Source organism: Brassica rapa, chromosome A09, assembly GCF_000309985.2.
Source record: "Brassica rapa cultivar Chiifu-401-42 chromosome A09, CAAS_Brap_v3.01, whole genome shotgun sequence".
Taxonomy (NCBI): Eukaryota; Viridiplantae; Streptophyta; class Magnoliopsida; order Brassicales; family Brassicaceae; genus Brassica; species Brassica rapa.
Window position 1 is genome coordinate 2,580,961 of NC_024803.2, and position 16,130 is coordinate 2,597,090.

The window sequence follows — 16,130 nt, forward strand, 5'->3', positions numbered from 1 at the left end:
AAGTTTGCATGCTTTAAATTAACGAGTTTTCATTAAATCTAAACCAACTTATGTACAAGTCATCGTGTTTACTGGTTCGACGACGGGTCCAAACTTGATATAAAAGTATTGTTCTCATCTAATTGAAAATAATTTATTTTAAAATAATAAACGCACTGAGTCTGATCAATCCATATAATGTTTTTGAAAAAAATAATCAAAAGATTAAAAATATAATTACATTAACAAACTAAATAAAATAATATTTTTTTTGATATAATAAAATTTTGTAACATAATAATGTATAATAAGACTAAAATACTAATTTATATCATATATTTTTATCAACTGGAAAATAATCCGCGCTTTTAAACGCGGATCAAAATCTAGTATGACGTTAAATTAATAGATTAGATAAAGGACAAAACTAAAAAGATATACCCACATGATAATGATTTCTATTTTCTTAAGATTTTGGTTTTAGTAGCACTAACTTAATATTTTTAGTTTTAAGTTTACTTACTATTTGGATCAATAATCATTTTTTTTTGTGAACAACATGCATACTATAGTTATAATTAACATTTACCTAATAATGGCGGTATCTAGGTTATTTAAATCTTATTAGTCATATGTAGATTAAATTTTGTAATTACAAAACAACTAAACATCTTATATATATCTGTGTGTGTGTGTGTGTGATTACAAAAGCAACTAATTAAATATACAAAGATGCTTATATATAGTTCCATATCAAATATTTTTTACAACTAATCGCATACTTTTTGTTTTTTTTTTTGTAAAAATTGATGTCATTTAGCTATCCAGATTTGTATCTAAATTTTTTGAATATCTTATTTTCAAATTAAGTCTCAAATTATACCAGATTCCAGAAATTTTATAACTTTTTTTTTGTCAGCAACGTAAGCAGCCTTACGTAGATTCTAAATTTTATAACCTTATACCAACACTTTTAAAATGTAATTTATGTTCCATGTAATATGTTACATTGATTTGAGATCAATAAAGTGTTTAGAAAAAAAATTGAGACAACCCAATAATTGTGTGTTTCAAGTACCATTAGTTTGATCTATATTCTATAGTGTATATAACTCAAACCACACTTCAAATATACGAGCATGTTGTAGTTATTGTATATGGATATATTGTTTTGCTAATTATACAAATGTATATTTAAAACTTTGGATAGATTATTTTACTAATTAAGTTCAAGTCAGATCAGAAATTTCAGATTCTTTATCCACTACTACCAACTCTTTTTAAGCTGCGTATATTTTTTTAATGTTTAAACTAAGACTTTACAAAAAATTGTTTCAAGTGCGATTAGTATAACTTTAATCTTAATTCAAATGACCCTTAAAGTATACCAGCACATGGTGCAGTTATGGTGTCTCACTTGCCCAACATGCTGTTGTATTTGACAATTTTACAATTTCTTTATTGACGAATATTTTTAAACACACACTTGACAAGAAAATTACAAAACAAATGAAGCGAGTATTCTAAAAACATTAATCAATAACAAACACAACCACAAGAGAATGTCAACCATCAAGTTCATTTGACTTTCTCATGGCTTTGTTTGAAAGTCACCGCACGAAGCATTGACCAAACCCAAAGAACAGCTAAATCCAAAAGCAGATCTCCCAACGTCAAACTCCAACAAAGTGTTCTCCATCTGATGCATTCCGATTACAACTGCCTGCGCCGCCGCATCTCCTCCATTGAGGAAAGCCAAGCAAGCCACGTCATCACTAATTTTCTTCATCGAATTTGCGGCAATTACTTTCCAGATCTTCCCATCAGCAAACTTCATATCGATCTGAGGCACTTGGAAATGTTCCGTTGACTTAAAACAAAACTCCAAGGGTGTTGTGCTATTGACACGTGGAATATCCGACGTGGCTTTTGAGAATGCTTCAGTAAAGACTTTGTATATATCGCTACGTAACGTAGTGAAAGGGGTTACGGTGCTTAGAGTCACGCCTCCGTCACCCTTGCCGTCAAAACCAAAAGCGTTTTGGGCAAGCAAGATCTTTTCTCCGTTGACGAAAATACCCTTGAGCCTCAAGAAATAATTGTTGAGTCTTCTAGGGTTCTTGATCAATTGGGTGTACGTGAGCATGGATCTTGCATCAGTGTTTCCGAGCTTGTACGGACCTCCGCCAAAGAAAATAGCACCTTTGTTCGTATCAGAAGGCAGACACAACGCGAACTTCTTCTCGAGCCCGAGTCTAGGTGGGGTCAGCTGGTTCCATGTGGCGAGAGCCGTGGGTGCAAGCCCCGCAAGGCCCAAAACACCAGGAGGGAAGTCTATGAGAAACGGCTTGGGGATGCAAAGGTACTTCACGTTGTTGAACGTGAACGAGGGAGATCTAGGGTTTAGGGAAGACATGGAAAAATCTCCATAGGTGTATTGGTTTGAGTTACACAGACGTTGGAACGGCTCAAAGGCGGTTGCTTGGCATGCACACCTTCCGTTTATGATTGCGTTTTGAGTAGGAGGACACTGGTGGGGGCTGAGTCTACGAGTGAGAGCACACGTAGCGGAGCCGCATGGGATGATGGGACGAGGGAGACCATCATTGCAGCTGCGAACGAGGAAGGGACCGGCGATATGGATGAAATATTCTTCGTTTGTGTTGAGTGTGAAAGTGAAGATAGGTAAGATGGCGTTCTTGGTCACGCTTGACACTAGGGTATTTTTGGATGGATAATAGTGAGCCGAGACGTGACTATAAGAGGAAAACAAAAGGACACAGAGAAGTAGACACTTATCCATTTTTTGAGGGTTTTTTTTTCAATTGCTGGAAAGTGCAAGGATTAGAGATTTGGATATGCTTTAGGAAGAAGAGAACAAGTATATATAGGGAACTAGGGTTTGACATTTTGGATTTATAGATGTCACACACGCTAATATGTAAGAAGATGTCAACTCAACGGTACGGTTGCACAACTACAACTAGATATATAAAAAAGCTTTTAATGCTGGATGCCAGACTATAACCAATTAACCAACCTTATATGTATATGAAATTGAATGATAAATTAAAAATAATAACTGATGATATGGTCAACATGGAAAAAACCTAAACTATACAATTGTGTTTTCTTTTTCTTGATAAAAAATTCATGGTAGAGTAACCAAAAATAATTATCAATAGTTTAAATACGGAACGTGATATTCGATAATATAAACGAGCAAATAATTTTAAAGTTTAAAGGATGTATACTTTAAAAGTCGTAGTTTTCTCAAAGTTTAGCTCACCTAGACGTTATCTAGTAGCATGTGGATATATATTGTGTAGGCTGTAGCCTCTTGTCAAATTGCATACTCCTAATTAAGAGTGGTAAATATAATAAACACAAAGTGGCTTGCTTAAACATAGCAAACTATGATCGGTTGGCTTTATAATGAAAACTGCTTTGAAAGTTAGGCTGTATAATGAAGACTTGTTTGAAAGTTTGGATATGAAAACCATATGCACACTTTTTCGTCAAAATCCAATAACATATATTTCGCATATATTGTCAAAATCCCTCCAATAACATACAGTTGCCAAAAGGCGTGTATGTGGTTTAAATGTTGTCTCCTTTGAAAGTTAGGCTGTATAATGAAGACTTGTTTGAAAGTTTAGCAGGATATGAAAACCATATGCGCACTTTTTTTCGCGTCAAAATCCAATAACATACATGTGGCATGCATATATTTGCCAAAAGGCGTGTAAGTGGTTTAAGAAATTTTAGAGGTTAATGCATGTACAATGCTTGAGAAAAGTCTGGTTGAAAAGCATTATTTCAATATGTTTGTACTTTGTTTTAAAACGTAGCGGTATTTTCGTCATAGTGTTTTCTAAAAAACGGTTTAGGGAAATATATATATACATTACACTGTATATATTGGTCATCTCTTGACGAGTAATTTTAAAAACATTTTTCTACCTCCACTACCTTGTAGATAATATACACAACCGCAGAGAGTGGGATATATTATAGTATCTCCTCTAACTGGAATAATGGTCATGCATAATTACATTACTTTGATTTCCTTCAGATATGTAAACGTCATTGTGTACGGCCGCCTTGTGGTTACCTCACCTTGTATGTTTGATTTTACTTTCAACAAAACTAGATGCAGAATCATTCAATGTGGAGGATTAAGTAATTTGTGTTCTTTGTTTGAATTGTGAATATATCAACTGTAGTTTATAAGAAAAATAACATTGAAATTTTAGTTTGCTTCTGTGAAACTTGTGGACATGTACACAACGATATTAATTGATTAATTAATGATCAATGGGAATAACCCTCAAGCTCTAGTCAGAGCCCTGCACACTAATAAAAATAATAATCAAACATTCGCTTATGGATCATATTACGTACGTAAACCAATTGATTTAGGTATATTTTATAAATGACTAGGTAATTTTTCCGTGCATGTATAAATATTTATAAAATAAATATACTATAATCATTGATTGTTATTTATTCTTAATTTTCATTAATTTATAATTTGTACGCATAATTTATATTAATAATATTATATTATTTTAATTAAACATATAATTTTATATATGTTATGTCTAGTCGGTTTTATTGTTTTTTACAGTCGATTTAGTTATCATTTAGGTATATTAGATTGCATCTATTTCTCTGAATTCAAAAATAATATTTTTTAAAAATATATCAAAATTATGATTAATTTTCTTATTTACGTTGGTTGTTGTCTTAGATATGTAGATATATTTGAGGAAGATTATGTATAACATAAGATATATATTGTGTTTATAATGAAATATAAAATAAACTAAAGTGTCTAATTCAAAATTACGTAAATTAATATAAAGATAATATTCTATAGTTTCATGCATATATATAAATTTTACAAATGAAGAAAAATAAACAAAACATTTCAATAATACTAATTATAAACTATTTTAGTCAATTAAATATATATCAGTTTATGTTACTTAATTATTTTATGTAATCATCTACGAAAATAAATAGATACACAAAAAATTATTTCTATTACTTTGAAAATATATATTTTTGTATTGCTTAAAATGATGTTTTAAAATAAATAATATTTCTTTTTTTAATATCAAGGTTATTTGTGTGACTGTTGGTATATGAAATCACATTATATGCAAATATATATATTTTCATCTAAAAAAATATAGATATAAAGAAATATTTTATTACTTCAAAAGTAGATTTTATGTTATTTAAAAATATTTTTAAATGGAATATTTCTATTTTGTGAACTTTCCTTTTAATGAAACCATATTATATATACATATATTTTCGTTTTTAAACTTTATACATGATTTCTTTTTATTATATATGTTATCTGAAATTTTTTAAAAAGAAAACTAAATATAAAATTCAATAATAGTATTAAAATGTAATATTTTTAATTCATTAAGAGTATCAATGTAATCAACCATCGTGAGAGTTAACGTGAGTGCGACACATAAGAAATTGACTTGTCAAATAATATTATAGAGATAGTTAACATGATGATGAGCAATAATGATCATGAGTATCTCATAACTGATTTGCATGGATTCAACATTCAAGTTAAGCAATTTCCAGAACTGATTTTCATATTTTATATATACTTTTATATGCAACTTCAAAAATATTTATGCTATTGAACTTGTCTTTGAGAAGAGAAATGTTTATTTATTTATTTTATTTCGATAGAAGAAATGTTTATTTGTGTTTTTTATTTATTTGTGGAAACTTAGACTTGTTATATTTTATTTTCTTAAATACTTTTGTCTACTTTTTGGCAATTAAATTTAAGCAAATTTTAATTGATTTGAGAATTATACTGTGTTATTTTATATAAATCGAATAAATGAATCATTAGTAATTATTGTGTAGAAATGAATTGTATATTTGTTTTTAAAATTACATTTGAAATTGTGGATAAAAATCGGCAATATTATTATTTGTTTAGGACATCTAAAATGGTAGTCGCAGCTCTGGCTCTAGTGAACTCTTTTAAAGTTATAGAAGCAACTTTACATCATGATTTTTTTATATATATCATGATTATAAGATCATAGACAAAGCCTTATTGAGACGAATCTGCAAGACATTTAGATCATTTCCTTTGAGAATCCATGCAGAGCAACAACGATGCTCAAGAGGATTCAATCTCAATCCCTTGGTAACTAAACTTAACTGCTTCTACTCCTCAGCAACAACTTTCTTTAACCCCATGGTCTCCCTAACACCATGTCCTATACCATTTCCGCTCGTCCTAGAGTCTAAACGATTTCAAGAAACCAGTAATCACTATCGAGTTCTTGAGAAAGGTTTTAGAACATTAGAATGAGTCCTGCCATTGAAAAAGTACACCTCCTTCATTCATGGCCAGCTGCCAAGTACAGGTTTTATATAACTACTTCGAGACAAGACAATCTTTTCCAGAGACGCACGCAGGTGAAAGATTAGAGAGTATCGTTGTTTGGATCCATCCATTTGTCAGAATAAGCTTTCTCCCCTCTCTCGGAGCAGTTGCAATCACGCGCCTTCAGGAGTAGGTAGTCTAAAAACAAAGCATTAGGGACGTCGCGCTTGTTTCCCACGCGCAGTTTACGAGCGTATTGTATTCCTATAACTCACACTTCCCATGTGACACGGTCCATTAAATTTCAAGCGTCCAGGCCCAATCATCCTTCAGACCAGACAGATCTCATAAATGTACAGTCTCCTAATACACGTGGTGCAATCTCATTGGACGATTCGTTTTCAAGGAGAACACAGAAGCAGGCGATCACACCTCCGCCTTCAAAATAATTCTGATCTACTCCGTTTCAAGCTTGTCATCAGTGTCTTCTTCTTCTCTCCACCGTTTAAAGCGATGCACAGTGTTCTCCAGCTTCTTCTTCTTCTTCTCATCACCACCGTCACGATCTCGATCCCTGTTTTCGCAGAGAACGATTCGATATACGACGTCCTTCGAGCACACGCCTTACCGATGGGGCTATTACCAAAGGGCGTAAAGGAGTTCAACGTCGACGTGGAGACAGGACAGTTCTCTGTTTTCTTAAACCAATCCTGCAAGGCCAAGTACGAGAGCGAGATACATTACGAAGCCAACATCACGGGAACGATAGGCTACGGAAGCATCGGAGGTTTGACGGGTGTGTCGGCGCAGGATCTCTTCCTGTGGTTTCCGGTCAAAGGGATCCGTGTGGACATACCAAGCTCAGGCGTTATATACTTCGATGTCGGAGTTGTTCGCAAGCGATATCCCATGTCTCTGTTCGAGACTCCGAGAGATTGTGTCGCTGTTGTTGAGAAGGTATGGACTTTGGTTTTACCGAGTTTGAATCTCTTGTCGGCATTGTAATAGATTTGTGGAACTTGCCATGTCTGTAAGTTGGAAGGTGTTGGAGAGTTTTGTTTGAGATGGTCCAGATTCATCACATGTGGCCTGAAATGTTTTTTTTGAATTTTTTTTTTTTTTATGTTTTGTACTTTGTCATGCATCTCTCTTTCTCCTTTGTAACATAATACATAATCTATTGTATGATATATATTCCTTTATCCCAATAAGATTATTTACAGTGTGCAATGCATTTGCTTCCCTAGTGTACTTCAATTGTTGAATGTGAATGTGAGCACTGTTTTGTGTGAATGAACATATAGAAAAATATACATTCAACGAGGTATCAAATACTTATATAATTCCAATATTGTTTTTCTTCACCCATAGAAACAATCATCATATATAGAATTTTTTTGGAATATATAATTTCACCATGGAACAAAACACAAGTTATTATTATTCTAGTGAAGAATCCGAGGTAGAATCGTCGAGTAGACTACTTCCATTGTGGCTATCGGGTGATCCGGTAGGCTTAATAAGATGAAGAGGTTCTTTGAGAGTCCAGTGCATTATACTCGCCGTCAACGTCAGAATCATCTTCTGATTCACCTGTTATACATTATATAGATAAGATCTCTTGATATTGTTTGAGTGATTATATTATTAATGGAATAAAAGAGAGAGGCGCATCAAAGTACCTCAGTTATGTCTTCTGGGAGTAAAAATATGGAGCAACCCATCTTCCTGGCTATACTAATCACGTAAGTGGCATTCATCTTCTTCTCTTCATCTGTATATAGCAAGTGTCCATATTAAAACTAAGTATACTCCAAACACATATGAACATTAACAGATAATTACCAGTTACTCCGTTTGTAACAAGACTCCAGTTTACAACTCTTGGCTGCACTGAACTTAACAGCTCCAGGAAGAATATCCCATCGGACAAGCTCTTGTCCTGTCATATTCAGTCATCATTTGTCACTAACACAGGTCGGTTCTGTGTAAAATATCTCACAACGGTTGCCTTATTACTTACCCTGAAACTGAACATACGGGTTTGACTTCCGTTCTTTCTCACTTTAGCATTAGCCCACTCCAATATATCAACGTCTGTTATCTCTTTGCCGTTGGAATGGGATCTCAAGTTCTTAAGGAGTTGCAGGATGTTGTATCTCATCAACTGCCATAAGTATGCTGCAAGAGTTTTTTTTTTTTTTTAAATTAATGTTCACCATTCATAAAACACAATCATAGGATTGAGGAAATGTACCTAGTATGAGCTTCTTGTTTCCTTGAACAATGTCGTTACCAGCGATGTTAACCAAAGAGAACTTGAGCTGCTTCCCTAGTTTCACAACCTGATTACAGTTTTCTACTTTCTTGAATGGCAATTTGATCGGAGGCTTGCTTGCTATTTTCCAGTTAACAATTCCTGGTGACACCTTTTCGAGTGTCTGCAACAGTATCCACCTGTTGCCACAAACCAGAACTTAGTGTTAAAAAACACATTCCACGCTCTATTTTAACGTTTTTCATACTAACCCATCTCTTAGATCTTCAAAGACGTTGTTTATGTACATAGAACTATCAAAGCTGTTTATCCAAAACCGGAAGGCTTTTTCTTCTCTTGATATTTGAGTGTCATCGGCCAGAAAAGATATCTGTTTTGTTTTGGTTGAAAGCCCGTTCCTGCATGTTTCTCATTTGTTAAACTTCACAGAAGAGTGGATATTCTAAAAGGTCCTCTATGACTTTAACTAAGTGCTTCTTTCACCTGTGCTGGAAGATATGTGCTACAAAAGCAAGATTAAGATTCGGGGAACCTTCAACAATATCCTTAGCAGTCAAGTATCTCCTGCATCCCATTCTGTCTGCATGTTCGAGAACATTTTTTGCTCTCTCAAATGGATTTTTGGCTGCTAACTTTGAAGGACTCTTGTGCTCTGGTGCTAGGACGTTTAATAGATTAGTGTAAGCTTCAGCATCCTGCAGAAAAACCATATCTATAAGCCATGTGCATCTTACTATAAAAGATTCTATAGAGCACTTACTAGAAAAGAAATCATATAAACCAACCAACTGGAGAACTTATATAACTTGATATTATTAGTTACCTTTACATCAGAGGAGAAGTTTGTGACAGTTTTCTTATATTCAGTTTTTCTTAACTGAAAGTTCATCCATCTCAGTAAGATCTTATCAGGTGGTAAACTCATCAACTCTTCCACATCCTGTTGATACCAAAAAATTGGAACAAAGTCATTGTTTATAAAGAAAATGTTTGTTTAGACAACAGGACAATGAGTAGTACTTAGTAGTTACCTTGCTATCATCAACCAACTCCACCAGCTGTGGAGTTTTCTTCAAGTTTAGATCAGCTAGCAATTGTATCTAGACAGGACAGTCACAACAAAGATTAATCACACATGGTCCTATCAAAAAGTAAATAAATAGTAGTAGCACAGCACTAGAGCCTCACCTTGATGATTTGAGAAATCACACCTAGCACAAGATGACGCTGAAACAGAGATAAACAAAAGCGTTTAAGTCATAACCATTACAGAAAAATGTGAAGGATTCTGATAGGTACTGAGACACATACCCTTCCTTCAATGATATCTTGAGTTCCTATATTAACCACAGTACACCCAATGGCCTTGGCAGAGTTAAGACAAAGCGTATGGTTTTCGTTTCTCTCCCATGGGTTAAGCATACTCTTAGTGTTGATAGCTCTTTCATCAATCGTCCCAGGAACCGCCACATTAATAAGTTTACTGGATAAAACATTTACAATCAAGAGAATCAAGAAAACATCCGTGAAACGTATGTTCTGAGTAAGTAAGGAGGGAAGCCTTACCAAAGTAAAACACCATCTTTCACCACTTCGAATAGATCGTTGGAGGAAGGGTTGATAGGGAGGTACTTGTTTAGGAACTCATCTCCGGAGAGGTAGTTATTGATGTGAGCGACGTAAGAGGACTTCTCAGAGTCGCTGATGGTATGCAACAAAGTGGTTGTAGCTGCCTTGAGAAACGCAGACGAGTTCTTCGCGCCGCTTCCGATTATGGCGTTCACATGCGCTTGAAGTTTAAGATAAATCTGCAAGTTTAGGCGGCAAATCGGTTATAAACGAAACTATTTTTTTTTAATAAAGATCGGTCTAAGCAACGCCTAGGCATTCGCTGATACTCTCCTAGTTATCGACTAGCGATTTTAAAAATGATCTTTTTAATAAAAATTGGTCTAAGCTACACCTAGCCGTCCGCTAATATTCTCCTAGTTATCGACTAGCGATTTTAAGAACATTGACATCAATATAAATTTAAGATAGATCTGCAAGTTTGTACAGCAAATAGGCGAAATAATTTTTAAAAATGATTTTCTAATAAAGATTAGTCTAAGCAACATCTAGCCGTCCGCTAATACTCTCCTAGTTATCGATTAGCGATTTTGAGAATATTGACATCAGTAGAAATTTAAGATAAATCTGCAAGTTTATGCAGCAAATAGGCGAAACAATTTTTAAAAATGATTTTTCTAATAAAGATTGGTCAAAGCAACACCTAGCCGTCCGCTAATACTCTCCTAGTTATCGACTAGCGATTTTGAGAATATTGACATCAGTATAAATTTAAGATTGAACTGCAAGTTTATGCAGCAAATAGGCAAAATAATTTTTTTAAATGATTTTTCTAATAAAGATTAATATAAGCAACACCTAGCCGTCCGCTAATACTTTCCTAGTTATCAACTAGCGATTTTGAGAACATTGACATCAGTATAAATTTAAGATAAATCTGCAAGTCTATGCAGCAATTTTTTATAATGATTTTTCTAATAAAAAATCGGTTTAAGCAACGCTTAGGCGTTCGCTAATACTCTCCTAGTTATCACCAGTAGAAATCTTCCAAACACAAAAGATCTGTGATACTGACCCTCAAGTAAAACTCGAAATCGACTTCATCGCTGAGGTTCGGATGGAAGCTTTGGATCAGAGCCGCTCTTTCTTCAGTGGTGAGGTTCTGATCTCCAACCACCTTTGATCTCCCCATCCTTGGCGCGAGGTCTGACACCGTAAGCTTCCCGCTCTCCCTCCTCATGCTCGTGAACTGTTACAGAATTGATTAGAATCAGATCGACAAAATCAATGAGAAAATCAAAAGACTCGCATGGAGTTTTAATGATGATGATGATCCAGTGGATCGGAACCGGAGATACGCACGTGAGATTTCAAACTCCGGAGCTCCACTTGCGTGAATTGGTTGTGTAGCCATGGATCCGATACAAGGATCCCGACGAAGCCTGACATTTTTATATACTTTATCGAGCTAAACTTGATTTTTCTTCTATCCTCCGTCTCTGTGACTAATGAAACGTAGAAGAAGAAGTAGAGAAGCTAAAGCAGAGCTGGCAGTGGGAAGGGGAGAGAAAAAAAAAGAAATTCAAAATTATGACGAAACTGCCCTTTTGAGCTTTTTGCGTTTTTTTAAAAAATTTCACTATCGCCTTTTTATTTGTGAGGGCGAGAAACTGTGACCTGTGAGGGGCCCATCTCACTTGCGTGTGTGGGGCCCATTTTGTCGTCTGAGATTTTAGTGAATTGGCGATTGTAGACCTTCCAACCGGCTATTCCTCGTGACTCTCGTGAGGGTAGAAACGGGATTGCGAGAGTGATGCCTAATTACTAGTTGGAGCCAAATGTAACGGTCGTTTCGAGTAAGTTGTTATTCACCCCCAAAGGTGGGTGGATTCAAACCAGTTCATTAAATTCAAACTTATTTGACTTTAATTTTTTTTGTGGCATTATTAAGAATTCAAAAAAAAAAAAATCATTTTAGCTGTGATTGGTAATTGTTAGAATAATGGAAAGCAATTGAAAATAGAGAAAAGAAGAAAAAATATAAATAAAATAAAATAATAAAAAATAAAGTTGAACCAAATAACACTTTTTTCTTTTCACATACCGAAACAAATAAGTTTACTCTTCAATAACTGTAATCAACAAAATATAACAAAAGTTTTGATGCACCATGGTTAATAGTAATAGTAATTAAAATATATACACATATGTATCTATATATTTTGTTGCTATTTAAACCACACCATATTTATTCCCAAACAAATTTTAATTATTAGCTGAATCAAGGTAAATATTTTTTTTTTCTACTCAAACTTTCTAGTTATTTATGACAATTAATCACATCTTTTATATGAGAAATGTTGCAAAAACTCCATCCAACTTTTCTTTTAAAATATGTTTTACATATGGAAGAATGCAAAAAAAAAAAAAAGCATTCGACTCATGAGAAAATCTACATATATATAAGTGGCTGAGCAAATTGGAGGATACCAGAAATGCATTAGTTATGGTATTTCTTTTAGGTAGTTAAAGTGAACAGATCATACTTATCTAGCGAGACATAGGTGGTCTGATGCTACCCCAACTACTAATAATTGTATATAAAACCATAGTTATAAGATAACGTGTATGTTATAAATAGGCATGGAGAAACTGTTTGATTGCAATGGTGTACTATAAAGCTACACCTAAAAGAAGATTAGGAAATAAAGCATGTGCCAGACATAGTGAATGGGAGATAAAGAGATATTTTGTAATAATTGAGCCAATATCAAGCAATCCTTGCCATGCTTTGTTGCTTTCTCACTTCAAGAAAATAAAATAAATCAGGTTGATGAGCGATTATATCTTACCTTGAACCAGGGTTAGATAGATTACAAGTTATAAAATGAATACATGGCTTTTCATATTGTGAGCTGATCAATAAAACTAACATCGATTAGGCGAAGATTTACATGGCATCATTAATATGATCACTCGACCTCTAAAAAGAATGATAAAACACAATTATGTCATTTGGACCCCATCCATGCTTCGTTCACATGGTTGCTGATCACCTCTGAAGAATTTCATAATTGAAACCTGATTTTGTGTATCAAACGTATATTAGTAACCAATCTTTTATTATTTGAAAAGTTATTTGGTCACAACTCTAATAGTTCTCATAATACAGACTCACGTAAGCCGTCTTAGCTCAGTGGTAGAGCGCGTGACTTTTAATCCCGTGGCCGTGGGTTCGATCCCCACAGACGGCGTTTTATATATTTTTATTCTTATTTTTATATAATTCACATTTATCCTTTATCCTCCTCGTCCTCTTCTTCGTCATATCCCCTTTGCTTAAACCCAGAACCTCAAACTATGTTACAATCTCTTCACCTTCGTTTTCACTCCTCCCCATCACCTTTTAGAAGAGAGTCTCTGACTCCATCGATTACCTCCTCATCTCCTTTCTCCTTTTGCTCGTTCCGACCGAAGCAAACCCAGAAACCGAACCGGCTAGTTCAATTCTGCGCCCCGTACGAGGTCGGAGGCGGATACACCGACGAGGAGCTCTTCGAAAGATACGGAACCCATCAGAGTAAAACCAACGTCGAAGACAAGCCAGATGCGTCTGAGTACGAGGCTCTCCTTAAAGGAGGCGAACAAGTAACTTCTGTTCTCGAAGAGATGATAACCCTCGTAAGTTCATGTTTCGTATTTTGTGTTGTTTTCTTAAGCTTGGCATTTCGTCGAACAACTTAGCTGCGTTTAGGTTTTGTAATAGAATTTGTCACTCGTTAGTTACTGGTTCTGCAATGGTTTGACATGTGAAGTGCTGTAGAGCTTTGCGTTTTTGTCGTTTTCCTAAGCTTGGCATTTCGTCAAACAACTTACCTGCGTTTAGGTTTTTTTTTTTTTTTTTTTTGATCAAAACCTGCGTTTAGGTTTTGTAATAGAATTTGTTACTCGTTAGTTACTGGTTCTGCAATGGTTTGACTTTGACATGTGAAGTGCCTTTAATGTTGTAGAGCTTTGCGTTTTTGTCGTTTTCCTTAGCTTGGCATTTCGTCGAACAACTTAGCTGCGTTTAGGTTTTGTAATAGAATTGTTACTCGTTAGTTATTGGTTCTGTAATGGTTTTTGACATGTGAAGCGCCACTTGTGTGTGTGTAGCTGCAAGACATGAAGATGAATGAAGCATCTGAGAATGTTGCTGTTGAATTGGCTGCACAAGGAGTTATAGGGAAAAGAGTTGATGAGATGGAGTCAGGGTTTATGATGGCTCTTGATTACATGATTCAACTTGCAGACAAAGACCAAGACGACAAGGTAAAACCCTTTCTGTGTGTTTGTCTCTGAATAGATTGTCCTTAAAGCAATTAACATTTTGTTTTTTTGAGTTCAGAGGAAGTCTTTGCTAGAGGTTGTCAAGGAGACAGTCTTATCTCATCTCACTAAAAAATGTCCTCCTCATGTGAGTAAATAGTTTCTTCTTTTGCTTTCAAGACTCTTTCCACTTAGCGTCATTCATTGAGTGTTTTGCTGTTTATTTTTAGGTCCAAGTGATTGGTTTACTATGTAGAACACCTAAAAAGGAGAGTAGGCAAGAGCTGCTGCGTAGGGTGGCTGCAGGTGGTGGGGCTTTTGAAGGCAAGGACGGTACTAAACTTCATTTACCCGGAGCTAACCTGAATGACATAGCTAATCAAGCTGATGACTTGCTAGAGGTATATATAAACATTTGTATTTCGAGATCACGTGTCTGGACAAAGTGAACAAGTGTGAGGAATTTTTTTGCAGACTATGGAGACGAGGCCAGTTGTTCCTGATAGGAAACTACTAGCGAGGCTTGTTTTGATCAGAGAGGAAGCGAGGAACATGATGGGAGGTGGTATACTTGATGAGAGAAATGACCGTGGTTTCAACACTCTGCCTGAATCAGAGGTTTGTGAAACTCTAACTATTATGTCTATTATGTGGTGTTTTGAGCAATAATTGACTTGTTGCATTATCATTGTACAGGTGAATTTCTTAACCAAATTGGTAGCTCTCAAACCAGGAAAGACAGTGCAGCAGATGATCAAGAATGTAATGCAAGGGAAAGATGAAGGTGCAGATGATCTTAGCAATGAAGAGGATGATTCTACCCAAGGAAGAAGACAAAGTGGATTAAAGGGAAGGGTAAGTATGGTCACCTAACACATTTTCTGTTAATAGAGAAGATCTTTGAGTTGATACTGAACCAATGATTAAGTCTTCATTTCTAACTTGGCCTACTTGAACCCAATCCAGGGAAGCTTTACAGGCAAAAAACCGTTACCAGTAAGGCCAGGAATGTTTCTAGAGACTGTCACAAAGGTATGTTTCAACGTCGGTTGGTCTGCTTTGCCAAAAAGATGATAGGAATATAAACATTGACCATTTTGTGTGATGTTTTCAATTCAATCTTGATAGGTAATGGGCAGCATATACTCGGGTAGTGCATCCGGTATCACTGCACAACATCTAGAATGGGTGAGTTCCTTCAAAAAAAAAACAACCAAATATGTTGCATACAATGTCTCTTCTTTTTGTTGCGTTCATTAAAGCTTCTATATCTGTTTTTCATCAGGTACACGAGAAGACGCTCCAAGTTCTTGAAGAAATTGCGTATTAGCTAGTAGTAGTATCTTCATTGTTACCAGCAAGGAAAGTAGATGTTGTGTCCGTTCATAGATGTTGTTCACTATATAATAATTGTAACTTGGTTGGTTGATATGACAAATGTTGTGCACATCTCCATTTTTGTTACATCATCACCAAGATGCATTAACTATGCACATCCATCAAACGTGAAAACTTTAATTAGTTAGTTAAAGAATAAAAGAATCATTGATAGTTAGCCTTGAAGTAAAGTATCTGATTCCAGCCCAAATAAACATTTATTAAAAATAGTATTCG

General features: G+C 34.9%; 4 protein-coding genes and 1 non-coding gene across 5 annotated transcripts; 3 read left to right on the forward strand and 2 right to left on the reverse strand.

Annotated features, from left to right (window-relative positions):
• Positions 1–767: 767 nt before the first annotated feature.
• LOC103837252 (chitinase CLP) lies at positions 768–6,464 on the reverse strand. Its single transcript, XM_033278814.1, has one exon. It carries the CDS (start codon positions 2,780–2,782, stop codon positions 1,571–1,573), a length of 1,212 nt encoding a protein of 403 aa, XP_033134705.1. The 5' UTR covers positions 2,783–6,464; the 3' UTR covers positions 768–1,570.
• Positions 6,465–6,701: 237 nt separating this feature from the next.
• Positions 6,702–7,595, forward strand: LOC103837253. The gene has a single exon (XM_009113592.3). It carries the CDS (start codon positions 6,713–6,715, stop codon positions 7,364–7,366), a length of 654 nt encoding a protein of 217 aa, XP_009111840.2. The 5' UTR covers positions 6,702–6,712; the 3' UTR covers positions 7,367–7,595.
• A 77-nt stretch (positions 7,596–7,672) lies between these two features.
• On the reverse strand, positions 7,673–11,837 carry LOC103837254 (fimbrin-2). The gene is made up of 14 exons (XM_009113593.3): positions 11,571–11,837; positions 11,284–11,457; positions 10,206–10,447; positions 9,951–10,122; positions 9,828–9,866; positions 9,671–9,739; positions 9,463–9,579; positions 9,123–9,334; positions 8,891–9,037; positions 8,619–8,818; positions 8,385–8,542; positions 8,207–8,303; positions 8,044–8,135; positions 7,673–7,954 (listed from the first exon to the last, which is right to left on the reverse strand). The coding sequence occupies exons 1-14, from the start codon at positions 11,655–11,657 to the stop codon at positions 7,802–7,804; spliced, it is 1,959 nt and encodes a 652-aa protein (XP_009111841.1). The 5' UTR covers positions 11,658–11,837; the 3' UTR covers positions 7,673–7,801.
• Positions 11,838–13,390: 1,553 nt separating this feature from the next.
• On the forward strand, positions 13,391–13,462 carry TRNAK-UUU. The gene has a single exon. It is a non-coding gene; the product is annotated as a tRNA-Lys (tRNA).
• A 32-nt stretch (positions 13,463–13,494) lies between these two features.
• LOC103837255 (protein PEP-RELATED DEVELOPMENT ARRESTED 1, chloroplastic) lies at positions 13,495–16,003 on the forward strand. The gene is made up of 9 exons (XM_009113594.3): positions 13,495–13,889; positions 14,364–14,519; positions 14,596–14,664; positions 14,747–14,917; positions 14,991–15,134; positions 15,213–15,371; positions 15,483–15,548; positions 15,645–15,704; positions 15,802–16,003. Exons 1-9 carry the CDS (start codon positions 13,569–13,571, stop codon positions 15,844–15,846), a joined length of 1,191 nt encoding a protein of 396 aa, XP_009111842.1. The 5' UTR covers positions 13,495–13,568; the 3' UTR covers positions 15,847–16,003.
• Positions 16,004–16,130: the final 127 nt, after the last annotated feature.